This window comes from Spermophilus citellus, assembly GCF_964194105.1.
Source record: "Spermophilus citellus genome assembly, chromosome: 6".
NCBI classification, from domain to species: domain Eukaryota; kingdom Metazoa; phylum Chordata; class Mammalia; order Rodentia; family Sciuridae; genus Spermophilus; species Spermophilus citellus.
The window spans coordinates 100,733,020-100,757,004 of NC_138187.1; the positions used below are offsets into that span (position 1 = coordinate 100,733,020).

Below are 23,985 nucleotides of genomic sequence, written 5' to 3' on the forward strand. Positions count from 1 at the left end.
AAACACTTTCTCTTGTCCAATGGTGTGGGCAGTGAGCACCTGGAGTGGCTATTCCCCAACTCACTCTGGGCCCCAGAGGCTCCTTGGGCCACAGTTCCAGAGGGAATTGTTGCTGGCAGGCCGCGCTGCCACAGGGCTCCGACCAGTGGGCAGCCAGGTTCTAGCAGCCGCCGGTCTTCTCTCCAGAGGCCCTCAGGTAGGACGAGGCTGCTAAAGGCAGAGGCAGGTCTCCTTCAGGAGAAAATAAAGGTGGGGCCTCTTCAAAACACCACTGTTCTGCCAGACTCAAGAGAAAGCCAAGGTGGCCCCTGCTACCAGTCACTAAGCCTGAGGCCTGGCTCTGCCTCTGACCTCCCAGAGCCACACTGGGCTCCCCACTCAGGGCTGCCCAGGAGCCGCTGCTCCCTTGACGCTTCCTAGCATGACTGGGACGTGCTCATGGGGGCTCTCCGTGGCTGGGCCGGGTGGTCCAGGGCACCACCGGGGTCCTGCTGAACCTGGGAAAGCAGCAACCTGGAGGAGGACTGCCCGCGGCAGCGTGAGGGTCAGAGGTTGAAACATTCCTTGGGCCACGAGATGGTGTTTTGTGAGGAAGTCCACATGGGGACAGGATTCCCATATTTTGTCAAGAGTCGGGAATGCAAGGAGGAGAGGAAGGATCACGAGAACAGTGACACTCCCAAGGGCGGTGTCCGCGGAGGGCAAACACATTCAGGACACAAAGGGCACAGCCCCCAGGTTGAGAGTGCCTGTAAAGAAATGGCCAAATGGCACCTCAGACGTCACAGCCCTGCCACGACAGGAGTCCTGTCTCTAGGAGCCTCCCCACGGCAGGGAAGTAGAGATGGAGCACAGATGCCCATCCAACTCCCAGGCCGGCCTCCGCCACTCTGCTCTGTCCTGTCTCTTAGGCCCTTAGCATAATAGGTGGTTTCTCCAATGGATAAACACGAGAGTGGAATGTCAGGAGGCTACAGAAAAACCTCAGGAGAAGTTCCCAGAGCACACACTGCCAAGCAGGCTGGAGTGGCCGTAGGCCCTCGAGGCCGGGTCCAGGTAGGCAGCACACACCCTAGTACAGGACAGAGGAAGATGGGGAAGGGGCAGGGACTGGGCCTGTGTCCTCACACTGCCACGGAGGAGACAGAGTCTGCCCAGGGAAGGCCCCGCACCGCTTGCCGACCCCCTGCTCCACAGAAACCTGCCAGCAGCGCTCTCCGCACTCAGTCAGAGCTGGCCACTGTGTGTCCTTGCCATCCATCAGCACCTCATACCCTGAGGGTTCATGCAGCGTTCAGCATAGCTCTGGCTCAGGGTGGGTTACAGAGATGGGCAACCTGGGGCAGGGTGGGGCACGCTGGCAATGGGGGCAGGTGGGTGAGGGGCTTCCAGGACCCTCCACACAACACAGGGGCACTCCACAGGCCCCTGCTCCAGTGCTCACAGCAGCAGACGTGTTACTGGGTCAGAATGGGGACCTGGGACATGACAGGGTTCCAATCCTCAACCACCCCAGGAACACCAGGTGTGGAGAGCTGAAGCCTCAGCTTGCGCAGAGCTCTGTCCAGAGCAAAGCACACCTGCCTGTGGTGCATTTGAAAGTCCCTGGCCCAGACCCATGTGAAGATGCCTCACCTGAGGGTCAAGAGTCAATGACACTGAGCAGGACTCACAGGCCCCTGCAGCAGTGAGATGGGAACCCTAAGAGGAAGGAGAATGCTGAGCCTTCTCATCCTCTGTGTCAAAGAAAAGCAGGCCCTCCTTCCTAGCTGGAAAGCGACGAGCAGGTAACCGTGCCCTAGCTGCCCAGGGCCTTGGGGCTGTAGACACGCAGCAGCAGCAACACCCACACAGGGAAGCCAGGGCACTTAAAGAGCATTGTTGGACTGTCTGAAATTCTCAGTAAAACTCCAAGAAGCCAAGAGACTGCTGAGGAAACCACACAAATAAAGGAAATGCTCCGTCCCCTGGGGACGTCCCATTCCGGGCCTTTGCTTGGGGAGATCTCCGAGCAGGTGTGAGAACTGTGTGTGCACAGGAATCTTCTCGCACACCCCAGGTCCGCAGCCTTGGAGGGCCAACACAGGCTGCCCTCGACTCCAAGAGCCCTCCCTAGGGCTCCCCTGGGCTTCCTCCTGCTGCCCGTTGAAGGTCACCACTACCCCGGCCCTCCCTCAGCGCTTGCTCTCAACATCTGGACTCAAAAGTGGCACTGAAACTGACTCCTCTGTGTGCTGGGCCAGGTGCAGATGTGACAGCCTGGGGTGCGTGGTCAAGCAGATAGACCGTGAGACGCCCCCTGGGCCCTGTGCACCTTGGGAACCGCAAAACTGGCTTCCAGCCTCTGCTCCACGTGACTCGATCCTGGAAACGCACACTGAGAAAAACAAGTCCCCGCAGCGATTCTCTGTCAGCGTTCAGCCCCGTGGTGCACAGGACAGTCCTGCAAGGAGGGCCCATCGGCCAAAGTGTCACCAGTGCCGAGGTTGAGAAGCCCTGGTGAGGGGGCTGCTAGGAGCCATCACCGTCTGCCTAGGGCTGGGACACTCAGCCTAAGCCACTGATTGCAAAGAGTGAGTCCTCAACAGGAAGGAGAAGTACACAAATCCTACGTGAACAAACGCACACCTACTCTTGTCCTTTAACACCTTGTACAAACTTCTGTTTGTGGACTGCAATAGCTACTACACAGAGGCAAAAACAGCACCTAACAGAACCCATGTGGGCTCAGTCCAGCCAAGGGGAAGCTCCTCCGCCCAGGCCGGGCATCCACACTCTTGGCAGCACACTTCAGCCTTAAAACCAAACTCAGGGAGTCAGCAGGACCCCAGCAGAGCTCCACGTGTTCGCCAGGAAGACACGCACTCAGCCTCTGCACAGAAATGCCCGATGGGAAGCCAGCGTGCCAGGGGAGCTCAGCTGTCCCCGCTCAACCTCAAATGTGTGGCCGAGCCCTTTAAGCACAGGAGGAGAGGAAGACCCCCCACAAGAGCTTGGATACGAGTGTGGCACAGTCTGCAGTGGAGAACGTGAAGGGCGGCGTGTTACTGGCACTGAAGTAAGGATCCGAACAAAGCAGCAGCTGCTGTCAAAGCAGAGTGACAACAACACACCACCGGGCAGCTGAGCTGACTGCACATGACACTCACCATCCCTCAAGGACATCTGCCACTGAGGACCCAAGCGGCACTCTGCTTCTTCACCACGGTTAAGATCTGTCCATCCACAAGGCCTTCCGGCATGGCCAGTGGTAAGATCCGAAGGCAGTAGATGCGGGCGAGCTGAGGCCTCATGGGGGTGCAGAGAGCCTCAGGGTACAGAGAACCTCAGGGTGCAGAAAGGCTCAGGGTGCAGAGAACCTCAGGGTGCAGAGAGCCTCAAGGTTCAGAGAGCCTCAGGGTGCAGAGAGCCTCAAGGTGCAGAAAACTCGTCCATAGAACAGCCCCATTGCAGGGAGACTGGGAAGAGGAAGCCCTGCTATGGCCACAATTAGGCCACCCACGACAGCTGCCCTAGCTGGTCTGGGCCACAGAGCACGCACAGGCTGGGCAAGGCCTTCACATGTGCTGCCCATTCCCTGCTTTCTCCCTCCATAGACATCTCATCCTTCCTGCTGACCTGGGTGTCTCAGCCCTTGGGAACCCTCAGAACTGTCAGAACAAAGAACACTTCTTCTTACTGCAGGAAAAATGCAGATTTAAAAACCATACTTGGATTTTGTAAGCATTGTGTTTCAAAATCCTGTTACGTCTGTGACCAGTTACAAATACAGGCATGGTGTGCGCTGCCACTTCACTTAAATGGGACACAACCGTGATGTTCCTACGCCTGGGAAGCCACCAGAAGCAGGGGTAAGACCCACCAACCCCCAGGGAACCCCTGGGAGGGCTGTGAGCTTGACTGACCAGCCACTGGGCTTGGGGTCCGTAGTTCTCTCCTGCTCATGTGAAACTCTGGCTCATCTTGGTGACCTCATGTCTAAAGTCCTCACAGACGAAAACATAGCCAAAAAGAAAGACTGAAATAGAGCAGCTGTCAGACTGTATGGCCCACAACCTGGAGCAGGGGACCGGGAGGGGATACGAGAGGAGACCACTCAAACCCAGCTGGCCTGTGGGGCTCAGGAAGCAGGGCACACGCCACGCCACAGCCCTGGGCACAGAGAGCACCGAGCAGAACAGGAGCCAGATGTGCCATCCAGCAGCAATCTGGGCACAACTACGCAGCAGCTTCACCTCTGTGGACCTCAGCAGCCTCCATCGTCAAACAGAGGCCCTGAGTCACCTCCTCAGGTCTTCATGCTGGGAATGCAAACAGCTTAAGTTCAGTTTAATTAACAATTAAGGTACGTAATACAGACTCTCGCCATAGGGAAGACATTTGCTCACTGCCCTGAAACAAGCTCGGGGCACCCACAGCCAAGATGGACGGTGACGGATGGACGGCCCATCTTCAGGCCCCGCCCGCTCCCGCTCATCACAGCTTCCTATAGGCAGGTGCTGGAGAGGTGGCCTGCAAGGTTCAGAGCTGGGGGACCCATTCCATCTGGTTCCTCCAGCTCCTGGCCCCTGGAGACCAAGAGTTTGATGCACTCTGGGTGCATCTGGCTCTTTTTAGGACAGTCACACTTAATATCTGGGGAAACTGGCTCCGGGACCCACCAGGGCCACCAAACCTGAGGATGCTCAAACCCATTGAGGGTGTGGTGGGGCATGTGTACTAACCAGCACCCGCCCTCCTGCATGCACCCCAACATCTCTAAACGGCCTTTCAATCATCATAATGCCTGAAGTGACGGTGCGTCTGGGTGCACCCCACCCTGCTGCCCAGGGGTGGCGCAGGCAGCTCCTACCTGCCAGCGTCTGCACCGTGCTGCACAGGGCTGGCGGCATGTGAGGCACTGTCTGGGCAGAGGGTGCACGACACTCCCAGGGGCCAGTGTTCTTTCCAGCCAACATCAGTGAGGTTTAGAAACGGGACCCTGGTCAGGTAGCTGGGAATTTGCCACTTTGAGATAGGAGCCTGGGGCCCACTGGCTGCCAAGCCTGCATCTGCCACTCCATGTGCCCTCCAGGGAAACAAGTGGCAAGCAATATTGATGAAAGGAGAATTTTCTTCCAAATTAAATACATTTAAATTTCAGTTCTAAATAACAATAATAACAGGTGTGCAGCACTTTCCTATCTACTAACTGTCCTTGTCACCAAGTTTGGAGATTGGTTTTCTCTGCAGGCCAGTGAGAAAACAGGACAGGCCCCTGCAAGGGAATCACTCAGCTCGTGACTTGGTCCCTTACTGGGAGCGGTGGGAATATCTGAGCAGCTACGGACAGTGGTCCACTCAGACCCACCATTGCCCCAACACTGCCTGAATGTTTTGCCCCCAAACAGCAGTGCAGGGTGCATCACCCTCTCCCCTCGCTGAGCCTCTACGTGTGGCTGACTCTGCCCATACCATACCTAGGGGGAGCAGACAGGTGCCATAACAGTGCCCCACGTTCGTCCAGCATCATGGCCACAATGTCCTGTGTCTCTGAAGCACTGAGGCAGGCTGGGCCCACCCAGTACCTGTCTTGGGAGGTCTGCCTGGCAGAAGTGGCTGCTGGTGCAGGGAGGTAGGCTATTCTCCTGCCAGGGCACTTCCCACTGTGCAGAGTCCATGTATGGCTCTCGGGACTCTCCGGCCTCACCGAAACTCTGTAGCTAAGCAGTATCCCCCAGGAAATCTTTGCTAAAAAAGGAAGGCTGGGTTTGTTGCAGCTTAGAAGAGACATCTATTTTTTAACTTCTGTAACACACACCTTGACAAGTGATCCTAGGATCACTTCGACTGTCACCATTAGTTGCTGTAGCAATTGGAAGTCCACCTGGGCTTCAAGCAGCCTTCCTGCTCTCCAACCCTCAACCAAGAAACCAGCAGTAATGCTGAAGAACTCTAAGAATCAACAACATCCCATCCAGCACACACGAAGTCTCCCACACCAGATGAGTGAGTGATCTGCCGAGCTTCATGGAGCAAGCGCTGACTCTGCTCCTAAGGGAGCAACAGAGGGACGGTTTTGCACAGGAGGCAACAGTTCCCAGAGCTGTGGTTACCTGGTCATGTTGCTGTGACCTTGGGCAAGTCCTTTAGCAGACTGATGCCTGCAGGAACCCCGGGTTTTGTTTCTGAAGGACATCGGTAGGAGGAGGGCCAAGCACAGGCTCTCTGCCCTGCAGACCCCCAAGACTCAGGCTCAGCAGCAGCAGCCCTCTTCACTGAACAGGGCCACATGCTGACCTGACCATGGACAAGGGAGCAGGTGCCATGATCCCCACTTCACAGCAACAGGCCAGGCAAGCAGACCCAGCCCCGCACAAATTGGACCTTCAGACTGCATTCTTGAGACTGCTAGCTCTACCTGCACCTCCTGCCTGTAGAAGCTGCACCAAGGCCCCAGCTACGCGCCTCTCCCCCCCCCCCCCCGCCGCGTCTCCTGACTGGCCTTGGCACTCCCCAGGTGGTGCCACGGCCCGCCCCTGGGGACTGTCAATGACCCGTCATCTCTCCCTGGCGGTTGTCCCCAACCATGGTGTGCTTCTCAGTGCCGGGTTGATACTGGATTTTACAGTGGTGGGAAGCAGGGCCCCTCCAACTGGGGGAAGAAGGGGTGATGCTGGGTCACACGAGGTGGGGGGCTCTCGGCCTCTGGGTTTCCATGGCTTCACAGGAGCCCTTGGACAGATAGCAACAGGCGAAGGTGGCACGCTGTCCCTCTCCTTATCATGGGAGGAAAGTGTGAGCATAGCTTTAACTATTAAAAGATTTAAAATGCTGAGCACAGCACCCAAAGGAAAAGAGTGGGAACACATTCATTATGGAAAGAAAACACAGCCTCGGGTGGAACTATCAGCACACAGATTTCTCTGAGCCCTTTTCCCTTGTGGTGTAAGACACACAGCATGAAATCCACCGTTCTCCCTGCTCCTGGTGCAGGCTCCAGGGGCCAGCCCACCCAGACTCTGCTTCACCAGTGATCCACGGTACTCCAAACACCAGCTCCCACTCCCTCTCCTGAGCCCTGGCAGCCCCCACACCACGGTCTGTCTTCACACAGTCAAGAGTCCAGGGAATTTATGTAGGGGGAACCATGTATGATGTCACCTTAAAGGAATTCCAAGCCCTTGGTAGTATTAAAAGAAAATAATAACTAACTGATATACTTTTTCTCTTCAACTTTTGCTTTTGCTTTGCAAAGGTAGATTTCTGCATCCTGTATTTGCTCAGTGCATAATTTCACAGGGTCTTTACTGAAAAAGAAATTCCCATCCCTGTCTTTCAGCAGTCACTCTGCTTCTTCCTTTCCCAAGGTCAGAGCCAGACACAGATCACTCACATGCACAGAGTAAATTAAGTACACAGTTTATATTAAAGCTCTGTAGAAGAGAGCTGCCTCCACAGAACTTACGGCACACCTCGAAGAACAATCCATGAAAGAAGAAATAGCAAATCAAAGGGGAAAAAACACTCCCTAAGCAACTTTGGGGATGGAGGAGAAACAGCAATCCCAAGGCCCAGAAAGAACCAGAACAAGAAGCAAGGACAAAACACAGCCCAGAGCATTGACCGCTCCTCCTTGCCCCGGAGCTCAGGGGTCATGGCAGGCGCAGGCCGAGCAGTCCTGCTGTGCTCAGAAGGCCACACTCCTCACAGGTGAGGTCCTCACCAGAGGCTCAGGTCTCTTGTCACAGCCCCACATGCCTCAGAGCCAGGGAGATGAAGCAAGAGAGGAGGAGAGGGGGAGGTGGGAGCCTGCAAAGAGAAGCATCTGGCAGGAGGAGGCTCCCGACCCCACCCTCTGCTCAGCCAGCTGAGTCCCTTGTTCTCAGAGCCACCAGTGCCCGACCACAAAGCAGGAAGGTTCCAAAACAACAGCTCCTATCTCTAAAGGAAGATCCATATTTCAGTCACCAAACACATCGCCTGCAGTTTTCCATGATCAGAGATTCCATGTTGACACACTTCCCACCACGGGAGAGCTCCACCCACCAGCCGGTCCTCGGCCAGGCCTCCCACCTCTCTGGCTCCTGGCAGCCTGGCAAGTTCATTCCCCCAGGCTTAAGCTTCCATCTTGGCATCACATGGCCACATGCCACACATGGGCAGCTCATTCTGGGTACCCATGTTATTGCCCTGGCACAGGCGGGCACTGAGGCTGCAGGAGAGAAGCGCCCACCCCGGGCACAGCCAGACTCTCGAGTGCTTCTGGCTGATGCCCAAAGCCTTCTACTGACCATCCACAGAACGTGCCTCATGGGGGTGTCCAGCTCTAAGAGGGAGCACTGGGGCAGCAGGACATAGCCCCCAGGCCCCAAGAGCCAGCATGGAGGCACTTCCACACTCAGGGTGGCAGCCCGCCTCCCTGGGAGCACCCCACGCAGGGGGTCTGCAGGACTGCATCAGGGAGGCCCCAGCACATGCTCTTCTGGCCACAGTGTGCCACAGAGTCAAGGTGGGACAGGGCCCCGCAGGGGAGCACACCCAGGGAGTGGTGGCAGCAGTGCTCCTCCAGGCCTCCAAGGCCCCCCGCACCCTGCTCCTTCCTGCACTATGGGTGCCTCTTCTGTGCCCCCTGGCACCTTCGCATCTGCTCATGCAACCAGCCCCTGCCCAGGACCTTTTCCAATACTGCTCAGTTCCTCTCCTGGAGAAAACTGGACTCAGTGCCCGGGACCCAGCCACTGCCCGCTGCAGATCCCCCTGTGTGACTCACACCAGTTCAGGAGCAGCATTCTGGGATGAGGGCACACAGCACCCACGGGTGCGCCCAGACTGATACTCCACAAAACTAAAGGGAACTCTGCGCAAGCAAAACTCCATCTGCCACTGGATAAGACACCGCATCTGGCCCTTGTGTTCATCCACCTCTAGTGGGAAAGAACAAGTCAGCTCTAGGTCTCCTGGTGCCAAGGAGCCTGTGGCTGGCACGTGGAGCCACGCAGGCGGGGCCAGCAAAAGCCAATGTCGTGAAGAGACCATCTGTCATCGAGAGGTGCTTGAAGGAGCCAGCCGCCTGACATGGCAGAAAGCAGAGTACTAACTGGCATTAGGATAAGTCACACCAGGGGGCAGCCAAGGCTACTGTTGAGCTTCATGCCAAGCATGCTCAGCGACTTGGTCCTGCGTCACTGGCTTTTGGAGGTGAGCAACGAGTGCTTTAAATCATTTTGTGAAACTCAGCTGTGGGGAATGAATGATCAGAATAAAGCTGGAGGAGGAACGGGTTACACAGGTGTCCAACTGGCCCACACCCGCTGGCTCGGCTGCACCACTAGGGCCCGGGCCCAGGGCCAAGGCAGGAGGAGCAACGACAGGCCAGGTTGGTCATCCTGGGCTTTCAGTTTTACTCAAAAATCAAACACATCTTCCCTCCGTGCAGGTTCTTTCATTGGCAATCGCCTCACTGAGAACTTAAACCCACAGAGCCCCCAAGATCTCTGGAGACCCCCAAGCAGACCCTAGGGAGGGAGCCTCGCCCAGGCCCCTGGGTGTGTAGAGTCATCACGAGGCTGTCCCCAAGGTTCCTGGTTGGAAACCGAGTTCCCAGGGTGGCCGTGTTGGAGGCAGCCCACAGGAGGGTCCAGGACACAGGCAGGGCCCTCAGCCCATCGAGGCCATCACTGCAGGAGCGAGGGTTCACTGCAGGGACAGGTCAGGCCCTGCTCCCTCTCTCCCTCTCCTGTCAGCAGATGATGAAGCCAGGAGCCATCACCAGGCGCCAGCCCCACCTAGCACTACCCACCTCCAGAACTGAGGAAATCGTTTCTGTTCTTCATGGGCTACTGCACTGGGGGATGGGCTACTGCATCTGTGGGATGGGCTACTTCATCTGTGGGATGGGCTACTGCACTGTGGGATGGGCTACTGCATCTGTGGGATGGACTACTGCATCTGTGGGATGGGCTACTGCACTGTGGGATGGGCTACTGCATCTGTGGGATGGGCTACTGTATCTGTGGGATGGGCTACTGTATCTGGGGGATGGGCTACTGCATCTGGGGGATGGACTACTGCACTGTGGGATGGGCTACTGCATCTGCGGGATGGGCTACTGCATCTGCGGGATGGGCTACTGCACTGTGGGATAGGCTACTGCATCTGGGGGATGGGCTACTACATGTGGGGGATGGGCTACTGCACTGTGGGATGAGCTACTGCATCTGGGGGATGGGCTACTGTGTCTGTGGGATGGGCTACTGCACTGTGGAATGGGCTACTGCATCTGGGGGATGGGCTACTGTATCTGTGGGATGGGCTACTGCATCTGGGGGATAGGCTACTGCATCTGTGGGATGGGCTACTACATGTGGGGGATGGGCTACTGCACTGTGGGATGAGCTACTGCATCTGGGGGATGGGCTACTGTGTCTGTGAGATGGGCTACTGCACTGTGGGATGGGCTACTGCACTGTGGGATGGGCTACTGCATCTGGGGGATGGGTTACTGCATCTGTGGGACTCCAAATAAGACATGGAAAATGACAGCTGGTGCGAGCCACCGGGTGCCATCCTAGTCCCTGCTCCCTCCAGCTCTGGCCCTTGTGTGCAGGGACATCCTCACTGGCTCTCCAACTTGTCTGGCTGGTTTGGCTGCCAGAGTGAAAGTGGGCCCATGAGACTCTGGCCCTGCATGTGGTGGGGATAGGCAGGCGTGGCCTAGGGGAAGGGCCCCAGGGACTTTGGAATGGAACCTAATTCAGGTCTTCACAGAGGTAATCGGAGTTCAGTTGAGATCACTGAGTGGACCTTAATCTGATACAATGGTCTTCTAATAGAAAGGGGAAATTTGGGGGATCCAACATGGCCGCCGGCGAGGAAGCAGCGATTCCAATGTCTCCACATTAACAGGATCAGAAAGACCCATTGGAACAGCGGCAGTCTACCTACTGAGGAACTTCTAGCAAAATTCCGTGAAGAGGGGACCTGCCGGGAATTGGTAGGTTTATTAGAAGTGTCAGTTTGTCCCAGACAAGTGGATCTTGACCGGTCACGCGGGCGCAGAGGTCAAGTCCCGCAGCCACCAGCCGCTTCAGAAAGCGGCCGGAGGCCCCGAGCGGCGCGGCCCGCCCGAACCCGCAGACGACACCCGACACCTCGCCGTCCCGAGAGGCCCCGCTCTCGCTCAGCGAACGGCCACTCCACCTGCCCGGATCTTAGCCACGCAGCCGCAGCTGCCCGGCTCTACCGGCAGCCCGGCGCAGCGAGAAGTGTCCCCGCCTGGCCCAGCAGACAGCCCGTGCCCTCCCAGCTCTACTAACAGCCCCGCCCACCCAGCGAACGGCTCCCCCCCCCAGACAGCGTGAAGGGAATATAACCAACCCTTTACGAAATAGTGAACTGGGAACTAAAACCAGAGATTGTGTCAGACCAGAGACAAGCCAGTTCCACCCCTCCCTTCGGACACTCCGGCAAGGAGCCAGGGGCCCGCCATAGCAGAGAGGGGAAGTCACCAAAGTTCGGCCAAAGAGATTCCTTCCCAGCGGAATCTACTTTAGCAGGAGTGTGACTCCCACCCACACCAGATACAAACAACCGGGAAACTTCAAAATCTCTCCGTGGGCGTGACCCTAAGGGCCAAAGGACTCTTGACCCCCAACTCCCCCTACTGCCAGTGACGAGGGTGTGACTGTAGGGGCAGAGGGAAGCAGAGAAGACTCCCCACCCCCAAATCCCCCAACCGCGAACTGAGAGGGTGTGACGGTAGGGGCAGAGGGAAACAGATGACACTCCAGACCCCCAACTCCTCCTACCACCAGCACAGTGGTTGTGATTGTAGGGGCTGAGGGAAGCAGAGGGGATCCTCGACCCCCAACTCCTATTACCACCAGCAGCGACACCAATGGTCTTAGCTGCCAGATTCCGAAGTTGTGCCCACCAAAGGGGTCCGGAAAAATTAAACAATTGACTCCCAGACTACAGCTCCACAGCACTGGGGCTTAGATGAATGACAACGAGAGTGCTCAGTAGTTAGGGAAATAGAGCACTCGGTGGGGCTGAAAGTGTAACCAAATCCTTGGGGAACTGCCTCCGGTGAGCAGGACCTGGCTGGCTGGCAGGAGGATGGGGAGGAGGGGCCATAGAAGTGAAACGGCTCTGGACCAACAGGATTGAGAGACTCCCAGGAACCGCCTTACAGGGATTGCTGTTGACACATTGAGGGCAAAACTCAGCCCGGAGGGCACAGCTTTGCCTACGGGAAGAGAAGAAAATGGATCTCTAAGACCTAATTTTATTTCCTATTTCATTTTAACTTTTTCTCTCCCTTTTCCCTCTCTCTCTCCCCTTCCAAGTTTTACGGCTCTTTCCATTCTCCTCTATGCTATCTATCTCCCCCTCCTTCTTTCCTTTCAAGAGCACCTACCTTCCCCTTCCCCCCAACTTTCATCCCAAGCATTACGTCATCCATTTCGCGTAACTGTCTAAATACAAATAGGTGTGCGCCCTTCCCCCGTGCCTGCAAGGTAGCCGGACCTGCAACCCACCAGCAGGTCAGGCCCAGCAACCTGGGAATGGCAGAGCCGCCCCATGCGCCTGCAAGGTAGGCGCACCTGCTACCAACCAGCAGAACAGGCCCAGCGGCCTGCTGATGTGGTAGGCACAGCGCCCCAATTGGAGGAGGAGCAGAGCCCCTGCCCGCGCCTGCGCGGGAGACTTAGCAACTATACAAGAGTAATACAAATATATAGGGGGAAAATTCAACAACACAACAGTCTCAGTAAGCAGAAAGAAACGCGAACAGTATGAAGAGACAAGGAAAGAAAGGACCACAAGCAATGCAGGTCAACTCAACGTTAGAAGAGGTAATTTCTGCAACAGATGGAATGTCAGATAAAGAATTCAGGAGATACATGCTTCAGATGATCTGGAGTCTCAAGGAAGACATTAGACAGCAAAATCAGACAATGAAAGATCTCTTCAACAATGAAATACACAAACAAATCCAGGAAGCAAAAGATCAACTATACAGGGAGATAGAAGTTATAAAAAACAAACAAACAGAAATCCTAGAAAGGCAGGAAGCAATAAACCAACTTAAAAACTCAACTGAGAATACTACCAACAGAGTAGAACACTTAGAAGATAGAACATCAGACAATGAAGACAAAGTATTTCAACTTGAAAAGAACATAGACAGCTCAGCAAGACAGTTAAGAAACCATGAGCAGAACATCCAAGAGATATGGGATAACATAAAGAGACCAAACTTAAGAGTCATTGGGATACAGGAAGGCACAGAGCTCCAAACCAAAGGAATAAACAATCTATTCAATGAAATAATACAAGAAAACTTCCCAGACTTGAAGAATGAGACAGAATCCCAAATCCTAGAAGCCTACAGGACGCCGAATGTGCATAATCATAAGAGATCCACACCTAGACACATTATAATGAAGATGCCCAACATACAGAATAAGGAGAGAATTTTAAAAGCTACAAGAGAAAGGAAACAGATTACATTTAGGGGTAAACCAATCAGGATAACAGCTGATCTCTCAACACAGACTTTGAAAGCTAGAAGATCCTGGAATAACATATTTCAAACACTAAAAGAAAATGGGTTCCAACCAAGAATTGTGTATCCAGCAAAATTGAGCTTCAAGATGGAAGATGAAATTAAAACCTTCCACGATAAACAAAAGTTAAAAGAATTTGCAGCTAGAAAACCATCTCTCCAAAAAATCCTCAGCAAAACATTACAGGAAGAGGAAATGGAAAATAACAATGAAAACCAACAGTGGGAGGTAGGACAGTAAAGGGGGGAAAATAATCAAAGAGGAAAACAAACCATATTCAGTAACATAAATAAACAAATATGGCTGGAAGGATAACCCATATCTCAATAATAACCCTAAATGTTAATGGCTTAAACTCACCAATTAAAAGACACAGGCTAGTAGAATGGATCACAAAACATGACCCAACAATATGCTGCCTACAGGAGACGCATTTGATAGAAAAAGACATACATAGACTGAAGGTGAAAGGTTGGGAAAAATCATATCACTCATATGGACTTCGAAAACAAGCAGGAGTGTCCATACTCATATCAAATAAAATAGATTTCAAGCCAAAGTTAATCAAAAGGGATAAAGAGGGACACTACATACTGCTCAAGGGAACCATACACCAACAAGACATAACAATCATAAATATATATGCCCCAAACAATGGTGCAGCTATGTTCATCAAACAAACTCTTCTCAAGTTCAAGAGTCTAATAGACCACCATACAATAATCATGGGAGACTTCAACACACCTCTCTCACCACTGGACAGATCTTCCAAACAAAAGTTGAATAAGGAAACTATAGAACTCAATAACACAATTAACAACCTAGACTTAATTGACATATATAGAATATACCACCCAACATCAAGCAGTTACACTTTTTTCTCAGCAGCACATGGATCCTTCTCAAAAATAGATCATATATTATGTCACAGGGCAACTCTTAGACAATATAAAGGAGTAGAGATAATACCATGCATCTTATCTGATCATAATGGAATGAAACTGAAAATCAACGATAAAAGAAGGAAGGAAAAATCATGCATCACTTGGAGAATGAACAACAGGTTACTGAATGACCAATGGGTTAAAGAAGACATTAAGGAGGAAATTAAAAAATTCTTAGAGATAAATGAAAACACAGACACAACATATCGGAATCTATGGGACACATTGAAAGCAGTTCTAAGAGGAAAATTCATTGCATGGAGTTCATTCCTTAAAAAAAGAAAAAACCAACAAATAAATGATCTCATACTTCATCTCAAAATCCTAGAAAAAGAAGAGCAAAATAACAGCAAAAGAAGTAGAAGGCAAGAAATAATTAAAATCAGAGCTGAAATTAATGAAATCGAAACAAAAGAAACAATTGAAAAATTGATAAAACTAAAAGTTGGTTCTTTGAAAAAATAAATAAGATCGACAGACCCTTAGCCATGCTAACGAAGAGAAGAAGAGAGAGAACTCAAATTACTAGCATACAGGATGAAAAAGGCAATATCACAACAGACACTTCAGAAATACAGAAGATAATCAGAAATTATTTTGAATCCTTATACTCCAATAAAATAGAAGATAGTGAAGGCATCGATAAATTTCTTAAGTCATACGATCTGCCCAGATTGAGACAGGAGGATATAGACAACCTAAACAGACCAACATCAATTGAGGAAATAGAAGAAACCATCAAAAGATTACCAACTAAGAAAAGCCCAGGACCGGATGGGTATACAGCAGAGTTTTACAAAACCTTTAAAGAGGAACTAATACCAATACTTTTCAAGCTATTTCAGGAAATAGAAAAAGAGGGAGAACTTCCAAATTCATTCCACGAGGCCAACATCACACTGATTCCTAAACCAGACAAAGATACTTCAAAGAAAGAAAAATACAGACCTATATCTCTAATGAACCTAGACGCAAAAATCCTCAATAAAATTCTGGCGAATCGGATACAAAATCATATCAAAAAAATTGTACACCATGATCAAGTAGGATTCATCCCTGGGATGCAAGGCTGGTTCAATATACGGAAATCAATAAATGTTATCCACCACATCAATAGACTTAAAAATAAGAACCATATGATCATCTCGATAGATGCGGAAAAAGCATTCGACAAAGTACAGCATCCCTTTTTGTTCAAAACTCTCGAAAAAATAGGGATAACAGGAACATACCTCAACATTGTAAAAGCAATCTACGCTAAGTCCCAGGCTAGCATCATTCTGAATGGAGAAAAATTGAAGGCATTCCCTCTAAATTCTGGAACAAGACAGGGATGCCCTCTCTCACCACTTCTGTTCAACATAGTTCTCGAAACACTGGCCAGAGCAATTAGACAGACGAAAGAAATTAAAGGCATAAAAATAGGAAAAGAAGAACTTAAATTATCACTATTTGCAGATGACATGATTCTATACCTAGCAGACCCAAAAGGGTCTACAAAGAAACTCTTAGAGCTAATAAATGAATTCAGCAAAGTGGCAGGATATAAAATCAACACGCATAAATCAAAGGCATTCCTGTATATCAGCGGCAAACCCTCTGAAATGGAAATGAGGACAACCACTCCATTCACAATATCCTCAAAAACAATAAAATACTTGGGAATCAACCTAACAAAAGAGGTAAAAGACTTATACAATGAAAACTACAGAACCCTAAAGAGAGAAATTGAAGAAGATCTTAGAAGATGGAAAAATATACCCTGTTCATGGATAGGCAGAACTAACATCATCAAAATGGCGATATTACCAAAAGTTCTCTATAGGTGTAATGCAATGCCAATCAAAATCCCAATGGCATTTCTTGTAGAAATAGAGAAAGCAATCATGAAATTCATATGGAAAAATAAAAGACCCAGAATAGCAAAAACAATGCTAAGCAGGAAGTGTGAATCAGGTGGTATAGCGATACCAGACTTCAAACTATACTACAGAGCAATAGTAACAAAAACAGCATGGTATTGGTACCAAAACAGGCGGGTGGACCAATGGTACAGAATAGAGGACACAGAAACCAACCCACAAAACTACAACTTTCTTATATTTGATAAAGGGGCTAAAAGCATACAATGGAGGAAGGATAGCATCTTCAACAAATGGTGCTGGGAAAACTGGAAATCCATATGCAACAAAATGAAACTGAATCCCTTTCTCTCGCCATGCACAAAAGTTAACTCAAAATGGATCAAGGAGCTTGATATCAAACCAGAGACAAGGCATCTGATAGAAGAAAAAGTTGGCTACGACCTACACACTGTGGGGTCGGGCTCCAAATTCCTCAATAGGACACCCATAGCACAAGAATTAATATCTAGAATCAACAAATGGGACTTGCTCAAACTAAAAAGTTTTTTCTCAGCAAAAGAAACAATAAGAGAGGTAAATAGGGAGCCAACATCATGGGAACAAATTTTTACTTCTCACACTTCAGATAGAGCCCTAATATCCAGAGTATACAAAGAACTCAAAAAATTAGACAATAAGATAACAAATAACCCAATCAACAAATGGGCCAAGGACCTAAACAGACACTTCTCAGAGGAGGACATACAATCAATCAACAAGTACATGAAAAAATGCTCACCATAGCTAGCAGTCAGAGAAATGCAAATCAAAACCACCCTAATATATCATCTCACTCCAGTAAGATTGGCAGCCATTAAGAAGTCAAACAACAACAAGTGCTGGCGAGGATGTGGGGAAAAGGGTACACTTGTACATTGTTGGTGGGACTGCAAATTGGTGCAACCAATTTGGAAAGCAGTATGGAGATTTCTTGGAAAGCTGGGAATGGAACCACCATTTGATCCAGCTATTCCCCTTCTGGGTCTATTCCCTAAAGACCTAAAAACAGCATGCTACAGGGACACTGCTACATCGATGTTCATAGCAGTACAATTCACAATAGCAAGACTGTGGAAGCAACCTAGATGCCCTTCAATAGACGAATGGATAAAAAAAAATGTGGCATTTATACACAATGGAGTATTACTCTGCATTAAAAAATGACAAAATTATAGAATTTGGAGGGAAATGGATGGCATTAGAGCAGATTATGCTAAGTGAAGCTAGCCAATCCCTAAAAAACAAATGCCAAATGTCCTCTTTGATATAAGGAGAGTAACTAAGAACAGAGTAGGGAAGAAGAGCATGAGAAAATGACTAATATTAAACAGGGATGAGAGGTGGGAGGGACAGGGAGAGAGAAGGGAAATTGCTTGGAAATGGAAGGAGACCCTCAGGGTTATACAAAATTATATACAAGAGGAAGTGAGGGGAAAGGGAAAAATAATACAAGGGGGAGAAATGCATTACAGTAGAGGGGGTAGAGAGAGAAGAGTGGCGGGGAGGGGAGGGGAGGGGGGATAGTAGAGGATAGGAAAGGCAGCAGAATACAACAGACACTAGTATGGCAATATGTAAATCAGTGGAAGTGTAACTGATGTGACTCTGCAATCTGTATACGGGGTAAAAATGGGAGTTCATAACCCACTTGAATCAAAGTGTGAAATATGATATATCAAGAACTATGTAATGTTTTGAACAACCAATAAAAAAATTTAAAAAAAAAAAAGAAAGGGGAAATTTGGACCCAGAAATAGGCCCACGCAGAGGGAAGAGAGTAAAAGAGACGCAGGGAGAAGACGGCCATCCCCAGGCCCCCATGCTGGACAGTCGTGGGCCAGCGAGGCTGGAAGACAGCTGGTGTCCTACGGCTCACCCAGGGGATGCGCATGTGGCCCTGAGGACTGAGCTCATTATTAGAGGAAACAGTTTGAGGGCCTCCCTAGTGTCCCATTGAAACCATGATATTCTTGGTAATTGATGTTGCAGGCACAGGGAGGGAGCAGAAAAATCTAATGGGAAAAAAGTCTTAGAATAAGAGACAAACCACCAGGAGTCAGCTTGCGAGTCTGGGGCCAGACCCCACATCTGGGCATCACTGGTCACGACTACCTGAGACCCTCGTGCAGTGACGGAAGTCTCCAGTGGCCCTGAAGGCTATGTTCTCTCCAGTCCCCCAGCTGTGGGTGAACCTGCTGTCCTCTGAGCTTTCCCAGGGTCTCCCTGACCTGCCTTCTCTGAGAGGTGCCCCCTTACTGTTTCTGACCCTCCCAGTCCAGCTCCTTGTTGAGTGCTCCCCTGAGTCCCACGAGTGCTCTGCTCACCCTGGGTTTCTAACCATTCGAGGACCTTGCTGAGGATCCCCAGGAAGGGTGCTGGGGGAGGCAGGGTGGGACACTAGGCATGGACATCAAGAAAGGTGCCGAAATGCAGTCCTGCAACAGCCACCAGGCCACCTTAGCTCTGCCTCGCTCTGCCCACTGTCATGAACTGCTGGCCTCCCTGGCTTTGTATCTGCAATGGTAGCCCCAATGTCCGGCCTCCACCTGTCTGGGGGCTGTGGATGGGAAAGGACTTCTGGACTTTTGTGACTCCATAGGAGATACTGGGTTTTTTTCCCCAGAGTCTCTTTAAAATGGTCCCTTCACAGGGCAGGAGGTCTCGGCAGAACCCTGGTCACCATATCTCAGGCACCGTCGAGTGCAGGCCCGTCATCTGGGTTGGCTTAACGAGGGACGCATTGCAAACGGCATGAGATGACACAGTTCCCACGGGGTGAGGAGAGTGGGGGATACGGAGCCCCGGACCCACCTGGAAGGATGAGGCCCTGAGGACTGAGGTGCCGTGCCACCTGGCCTTCCTGAAGACATGGGGACGTTCTGTGCACAGAGTGGGGGCCTGTGGGGGCCTAGAAGGACTGCTAGCTGCTCGGGGCCAGCACTCGGGGCATCTGCAGAGATTCTGTCAGTAAGAGGAGCTGGGAGCGACTGGGAAGCGTTTTCGAGCAAGTGCAGAGAAATGTCCTCACAAAAGGGCCACACGATGAGCAACGTGTGTTTCATTTCTTGCCAAGATGGGGGCTAAAGAAGAATAAAGAAAACCAAGGCTCAAAAGAGCGCAGGGTTCCCATGTCGTTCCCGAGAGGGGTGCCCGCCTCACCTGCCATCCACAGCGTCCTCACCAGCTGCTCCGTGAAGCTCAGGGGCTGCCCGCTGGACCGCTGGGCCACTACATGGGCCCCTACCATCCCTCCAGAAAAGGCCAGAGGTGGCCCAGGAGGCCCCAGCATGCAGTGGTTTCTCTGGCCTCTGCAGGTCTACAGCCCACAGCAGCTCTCCTCCTGGTCATCACCTGCAGCGGGCAGTGGGCAGTGGAGACCCTTGTGCAGGATCTGGCCGGGGCACCCAGGGCATCATGGAGGTATCCAGAGTGGCTGCCACTCTCCGACCCCCCACACACACAGGTCACACACAAGAATCACACCACAAAACCCACCATACAGCCAACCACACACAACAGCCACACACACCACATCACATACCCACGTGGACACGCCAGACGCCCCATCACTCACAAGGCCCACTCAGCACAGCACACACCACACGTGGCCCTCCTCCACTGTCTCCTCGTGGCCTCTTTCCTCTCGCACCAGCCCCAGGAACCCCAAAGGTCTCAGAGCCATTTCTGTCCCCAAGGCTACTGACGTCCTCCAGGTCTGCGGTGGGACTGTGGCTGGCCTCAGGGGAGTGGGGCTGGGTGAGTGGGGGCAGGGCTGGCGGTCACGCTGCCTGTGCCCACAGGCCCCCGAGTCCACACGCCCTGCTCTGAGGCAGGTCAGCTCCTCCCAGGGCAACCTGGCTCTGCTGCCTCGGTGACATTCAAGTTCAGCATGAAGCAAGGAGGCTTTGACACCAGACCCGAGCCAAGGACCAACGGGAGCCGGCTGGACTCCATGTTCTGTGTTCAGAGCTGACATTTCAAATGCCACTTCTCCTAGAGACTCGGCCACAGCTGAGGGCTACCTACTCCCCAGAGCCACATCACGTGGGTGACCAGGAAACCATCCAGACCCGGGGAAGCTGGGCAGAGGCAGCACTGGTCAGTTATCTGCAGTCAGTTCACCAAACATGTAAGCCCAGAACAAGACCATACCAGACCCTCCCAGAACAGAGACGGCCAGCCAGGCCTCCGCGCTGCACAGCCAAACAACCCACCCCATGTGGCATCATCCAGCCAGGTGTGGACCTCAGCGCTGGACATTCAGTCTGGTTCCAGGTGCTATGGCTTTATTACCTAAAAATAAAGCTGATCCCAAAAGAAGGAGATAATACTTGGAAGAGGCTAGCCTCACCCCAGCCCCCAGAAGCAAAAGCCTGTGACATCTAGACCTGGGACTGTGCCCTCCTGCCCAGTCAGTCCAGGCTGACAGAGATGGGCTCAGAGCACCTGGTCTGGAGCACCCTCATGCCCTCCTGGGCCGCGGGAGCCACATGGACACCCTATCTTCCACAAATAAGACGATCTGATGAAAACATTCATAAATCTAACCCAAGTCGATCTGTAAAGCATTTCACCAGGAACTGCCGTCTGTAGGGAGGACAGCGGCACCCCAGCCTCTAAAGGAGAGTTGGAGTGAGTGAGTGTTGGCTTGTCTTCCTCAATACATTTTGCAGTGCTGCCAGTTCTCCAGCTCCTAACACACCACAAGTCCAGGCCGGCCTGAGGAGCTGAAGTCCCTCGGGGAATCCCTGGGCCGTGGCAGGACAGCACATCCTGGTCCAGCCACCTGCTTCCAAGGACGGCCACTGGCAGCTGGCCCCTTAGAGCAGTGGGTCACGGAAGACCAGCGTCGGCCAGTCAGCTTCCTCTGACAGCTAACCTCAGGCAGGAGATCATCAGCCACATCATAAGGAAGATGGTGACATAGTTGGCACTTGCTATCCAGCTGGCCTAAGAGGACTTCAAATCCTAGTGCCTGAGACCCTGTCTCAAAATAAAAAATAAAAACGGTTGGGGATATGGCTCAGTGGCCAAGTGCCCCTGGGTCCAAACCCCAGTACCCCCACATCCTAATATTCTGTCATGTTTTTTTTTAACATTAACTCTTTTTGGTGTGTGTGTGTGTGTGTGTGTGTGTGTGTGTGTGTGTTTAGTTGTAGACATAATACCTGTATGTATTTATTTTATTTTTATGCGGTGCTGGGGATCGAACCCAGTGCCCCTCACATGCAAGGCAAACACTCTACCAACTGAGCTACAGCCCCAGCCCCTGTCATGGCTTTATTCTGATCTCTAGGTTGGGTGTCTGGGGCCCTGGGCACTTGTCAGGCTGGCCTTGGCCTCGCCCCTGGGCACAGTTCTTTGCTGCCTTGGAGTCCCACTGGGGAACCCAGTTCCCACACAGGAGCCTCCCCCATCCCTGCCCTTGCTCCACACCCCAGGCCCCAGCACCTCCAGACCCACAGCCCCTGGGTGCCTGGGAGGCTCCTTTGCTGAGCTTTTCCTGCTCAACTTCAGCCTGGGCCCTGCTTGGTCAGGAAAGGCTCCCCCAGGGCAAAGGTCCTGGGGTATCTTCCCCACAGAGCAAGGCAAGACCCCCCAGGGCCAGGTCCAGACCATTCATCCAGAAGCCTTCAAGAGACTCCAACTCCTGGGGAGTGCCTCCCAGGCCAGGGCTCAGTGGCCTTGGTCAGGGCCACCTTCGCTCCTCTCCCTCACCCTCTAGCGACCGGCCATCCTGCCCCGCGACAAGCATCTTGGGAACAAGGGAGCCTCCCTCTGTTGGAACACGGGTGTCCGTCTCCTCCCCTACTCCACCACGGGCACTCAGGCACTCATGGCCCACTGACCCTCAAGGGTCCTGTCTCCTGGACCTCATCTCAGGACTGGCACTCTGCAGGCCCCTGCGAGCATCGTGTCAGGTCCAACAGGGTAAGGGCATACACGCCTAGCTGCCCTCACCCTAGTTATCAGCAACCACCGCACAGCACTGCCCAGGACTTGCCTCAAACCCAGACGTCCCTTCCAAAGGCCCCAGGTCTGTTCCTCACCCAGTCTTCTTTACCTTTCTCAGAGATGGAGGCAGGGCTGGAGGCTGGTCCTACTCACGGGGGACGGGCCGCCCCCTGAGGGCTAGCCCAGTACAGCCCCACAAAACCAGGGTGCTTGAGAGGAGCTCAAAAAGGACAGGGAAGAAAAGTGGGGAAAGGAACCCAGGGCAGAGTGGGAAAGGACAGGGAGAAGAGAGGCCAGCCAGGGTGGACAGCCAGAGCCGTGGGCAGGGGGCCGAAGCTGGAGGAAGCAGAGAAGGGTGGCGTCCAGCCGGGCCCTGAGCTCCAGCCACATACACAGGGCTTTCTTCACAAGCAGAAATGGCCGTTTCTTCTTCCTCCAGATATGAGTGTCCTCTGGGGTCGCTTGGTCCCGTGCCCAGTCCGATAAGCGGGAGCTTGAGCCTGGCTGCAGCCCACAGTGGCACCAGCAGGAGGCACTAGCTAGGGCCAGACCTTTCCTGTCCCTCTCAAGGGCCTGTTCACCTTCTAGAAATGGTCTCACCAGGCTATAGCCTGAGGCCTGCAGAGTAAAAAGGTATTTCCACCCATGAGTTCACCCATGTGCGCTGAAGTCCTGCCCAGGGCTTCCAGTCGCTCCATCCGTGCTCGCTCCGAGGGCTTGACTATTTCTCCCAGAGGACAAGGAGGGCCAGCCACAGTGGGAGAGGGACCCACGAGAGGTCACAGGGCGGCAGCATGGGCCATGGGCTGTGCACCAGGCTGGGCAAGGACCCCCTCCTGTCCCGCACACTCGAGAGGGCTTGCCAGCAGCCTAATTAATTAAAAGCATCTATGCACCTGATGGGGGCCTCACCACAGCCGGGACGGGAGCGCTCTGCTCCTCCCGGATACCTCCTATTCCCTCTATTATTACTACGTCTTAAACACAGCTCCAGCGGCTGTTCCGGGCTCTGCCGCCGAGCCACAGGGAGCTCCCAGGAATCAGCCCAGCTCTTCTGGGCTGCCTGCTCTGTCTGAAGCTGCGCAGGTACATCGTTTGCATGCTAAACAATTACTTCTGTACATCCTTCTCATTTCGGGTCACACGGAATGGCAGTGTGATTGCTAACCAGACCTGTGAGTAGCTGATGGAGGAGTTTCTGAAAAGCGGATTTAAATGGAACATCCGGGTTGTCGTGCTGAATTCCATCCACCGCCAAGAGGCAGCTGCCTGGAGTCCACGGCAGTGAATGTGCAGAGACTCCAGGCCGGGACGCAGCAGGGCCAGGGACCTGAAGCAGGGTGAAGGAAGGTGTGTAATGTGCGCAGCAGCCCCTCGCTGTGACTGCGTGTTCCACGAGAGCAGACTGGACCCCGAGGTGAGAAGGCTCCTGGGATGCTCATCTCAAGTTCATGCAGGGAGCTGAGCCCAGCGGCCCGCGCGAGGACGGTAGGCTTTGCCACAGCGCCCTCTTGTGGGCAAAGCCCCACATGGCGCTGGGCCCCAATCCCCTCCCTGAGAACCCTACTACTTAATTACAGATTAATTACACCCTTTCATCAAGTTAGGGGGAAATCCACACAAAGCCTG

At 52.5% G+C, this 23,985-nt stretch overlaps 1 protein-coding gene across 8 annotated transcripts in view; it reads right to left on the minus strand.

Annotated features, from left to right (window-relative positions):
• Positions 1 to 23,985, minus strand: part of DISC1 (DISC1 scaffold protein) — a 191,029-nt gene that overhangs the window by 61,823 nt on the left and 105,221 nt on the right. Inside the window, exon 10 of one of the 8 annotated variants that reach the window (XM_081298290.1) lies at positions 20,382 to 21,384. The exons of 6 other annotated variants lie outside the window; for them this stretch is intronic. In XM_081298290.1, the coding sequence (XP_081154416.1) occupies positions 21,095 to 21,384 (290 nt within the window). In that variant the 3' untranslated portion in view covers positions 20,382 to 21,094. Of the gene's footprint in view, positions 1 to 20,381; positions 21,385 to 23,504; positions 23,687 to 23,985 lie in introns of those variants that run through there. One more of the 8 variants, XM_081298292.1, reaches the window with a different exon arrangement.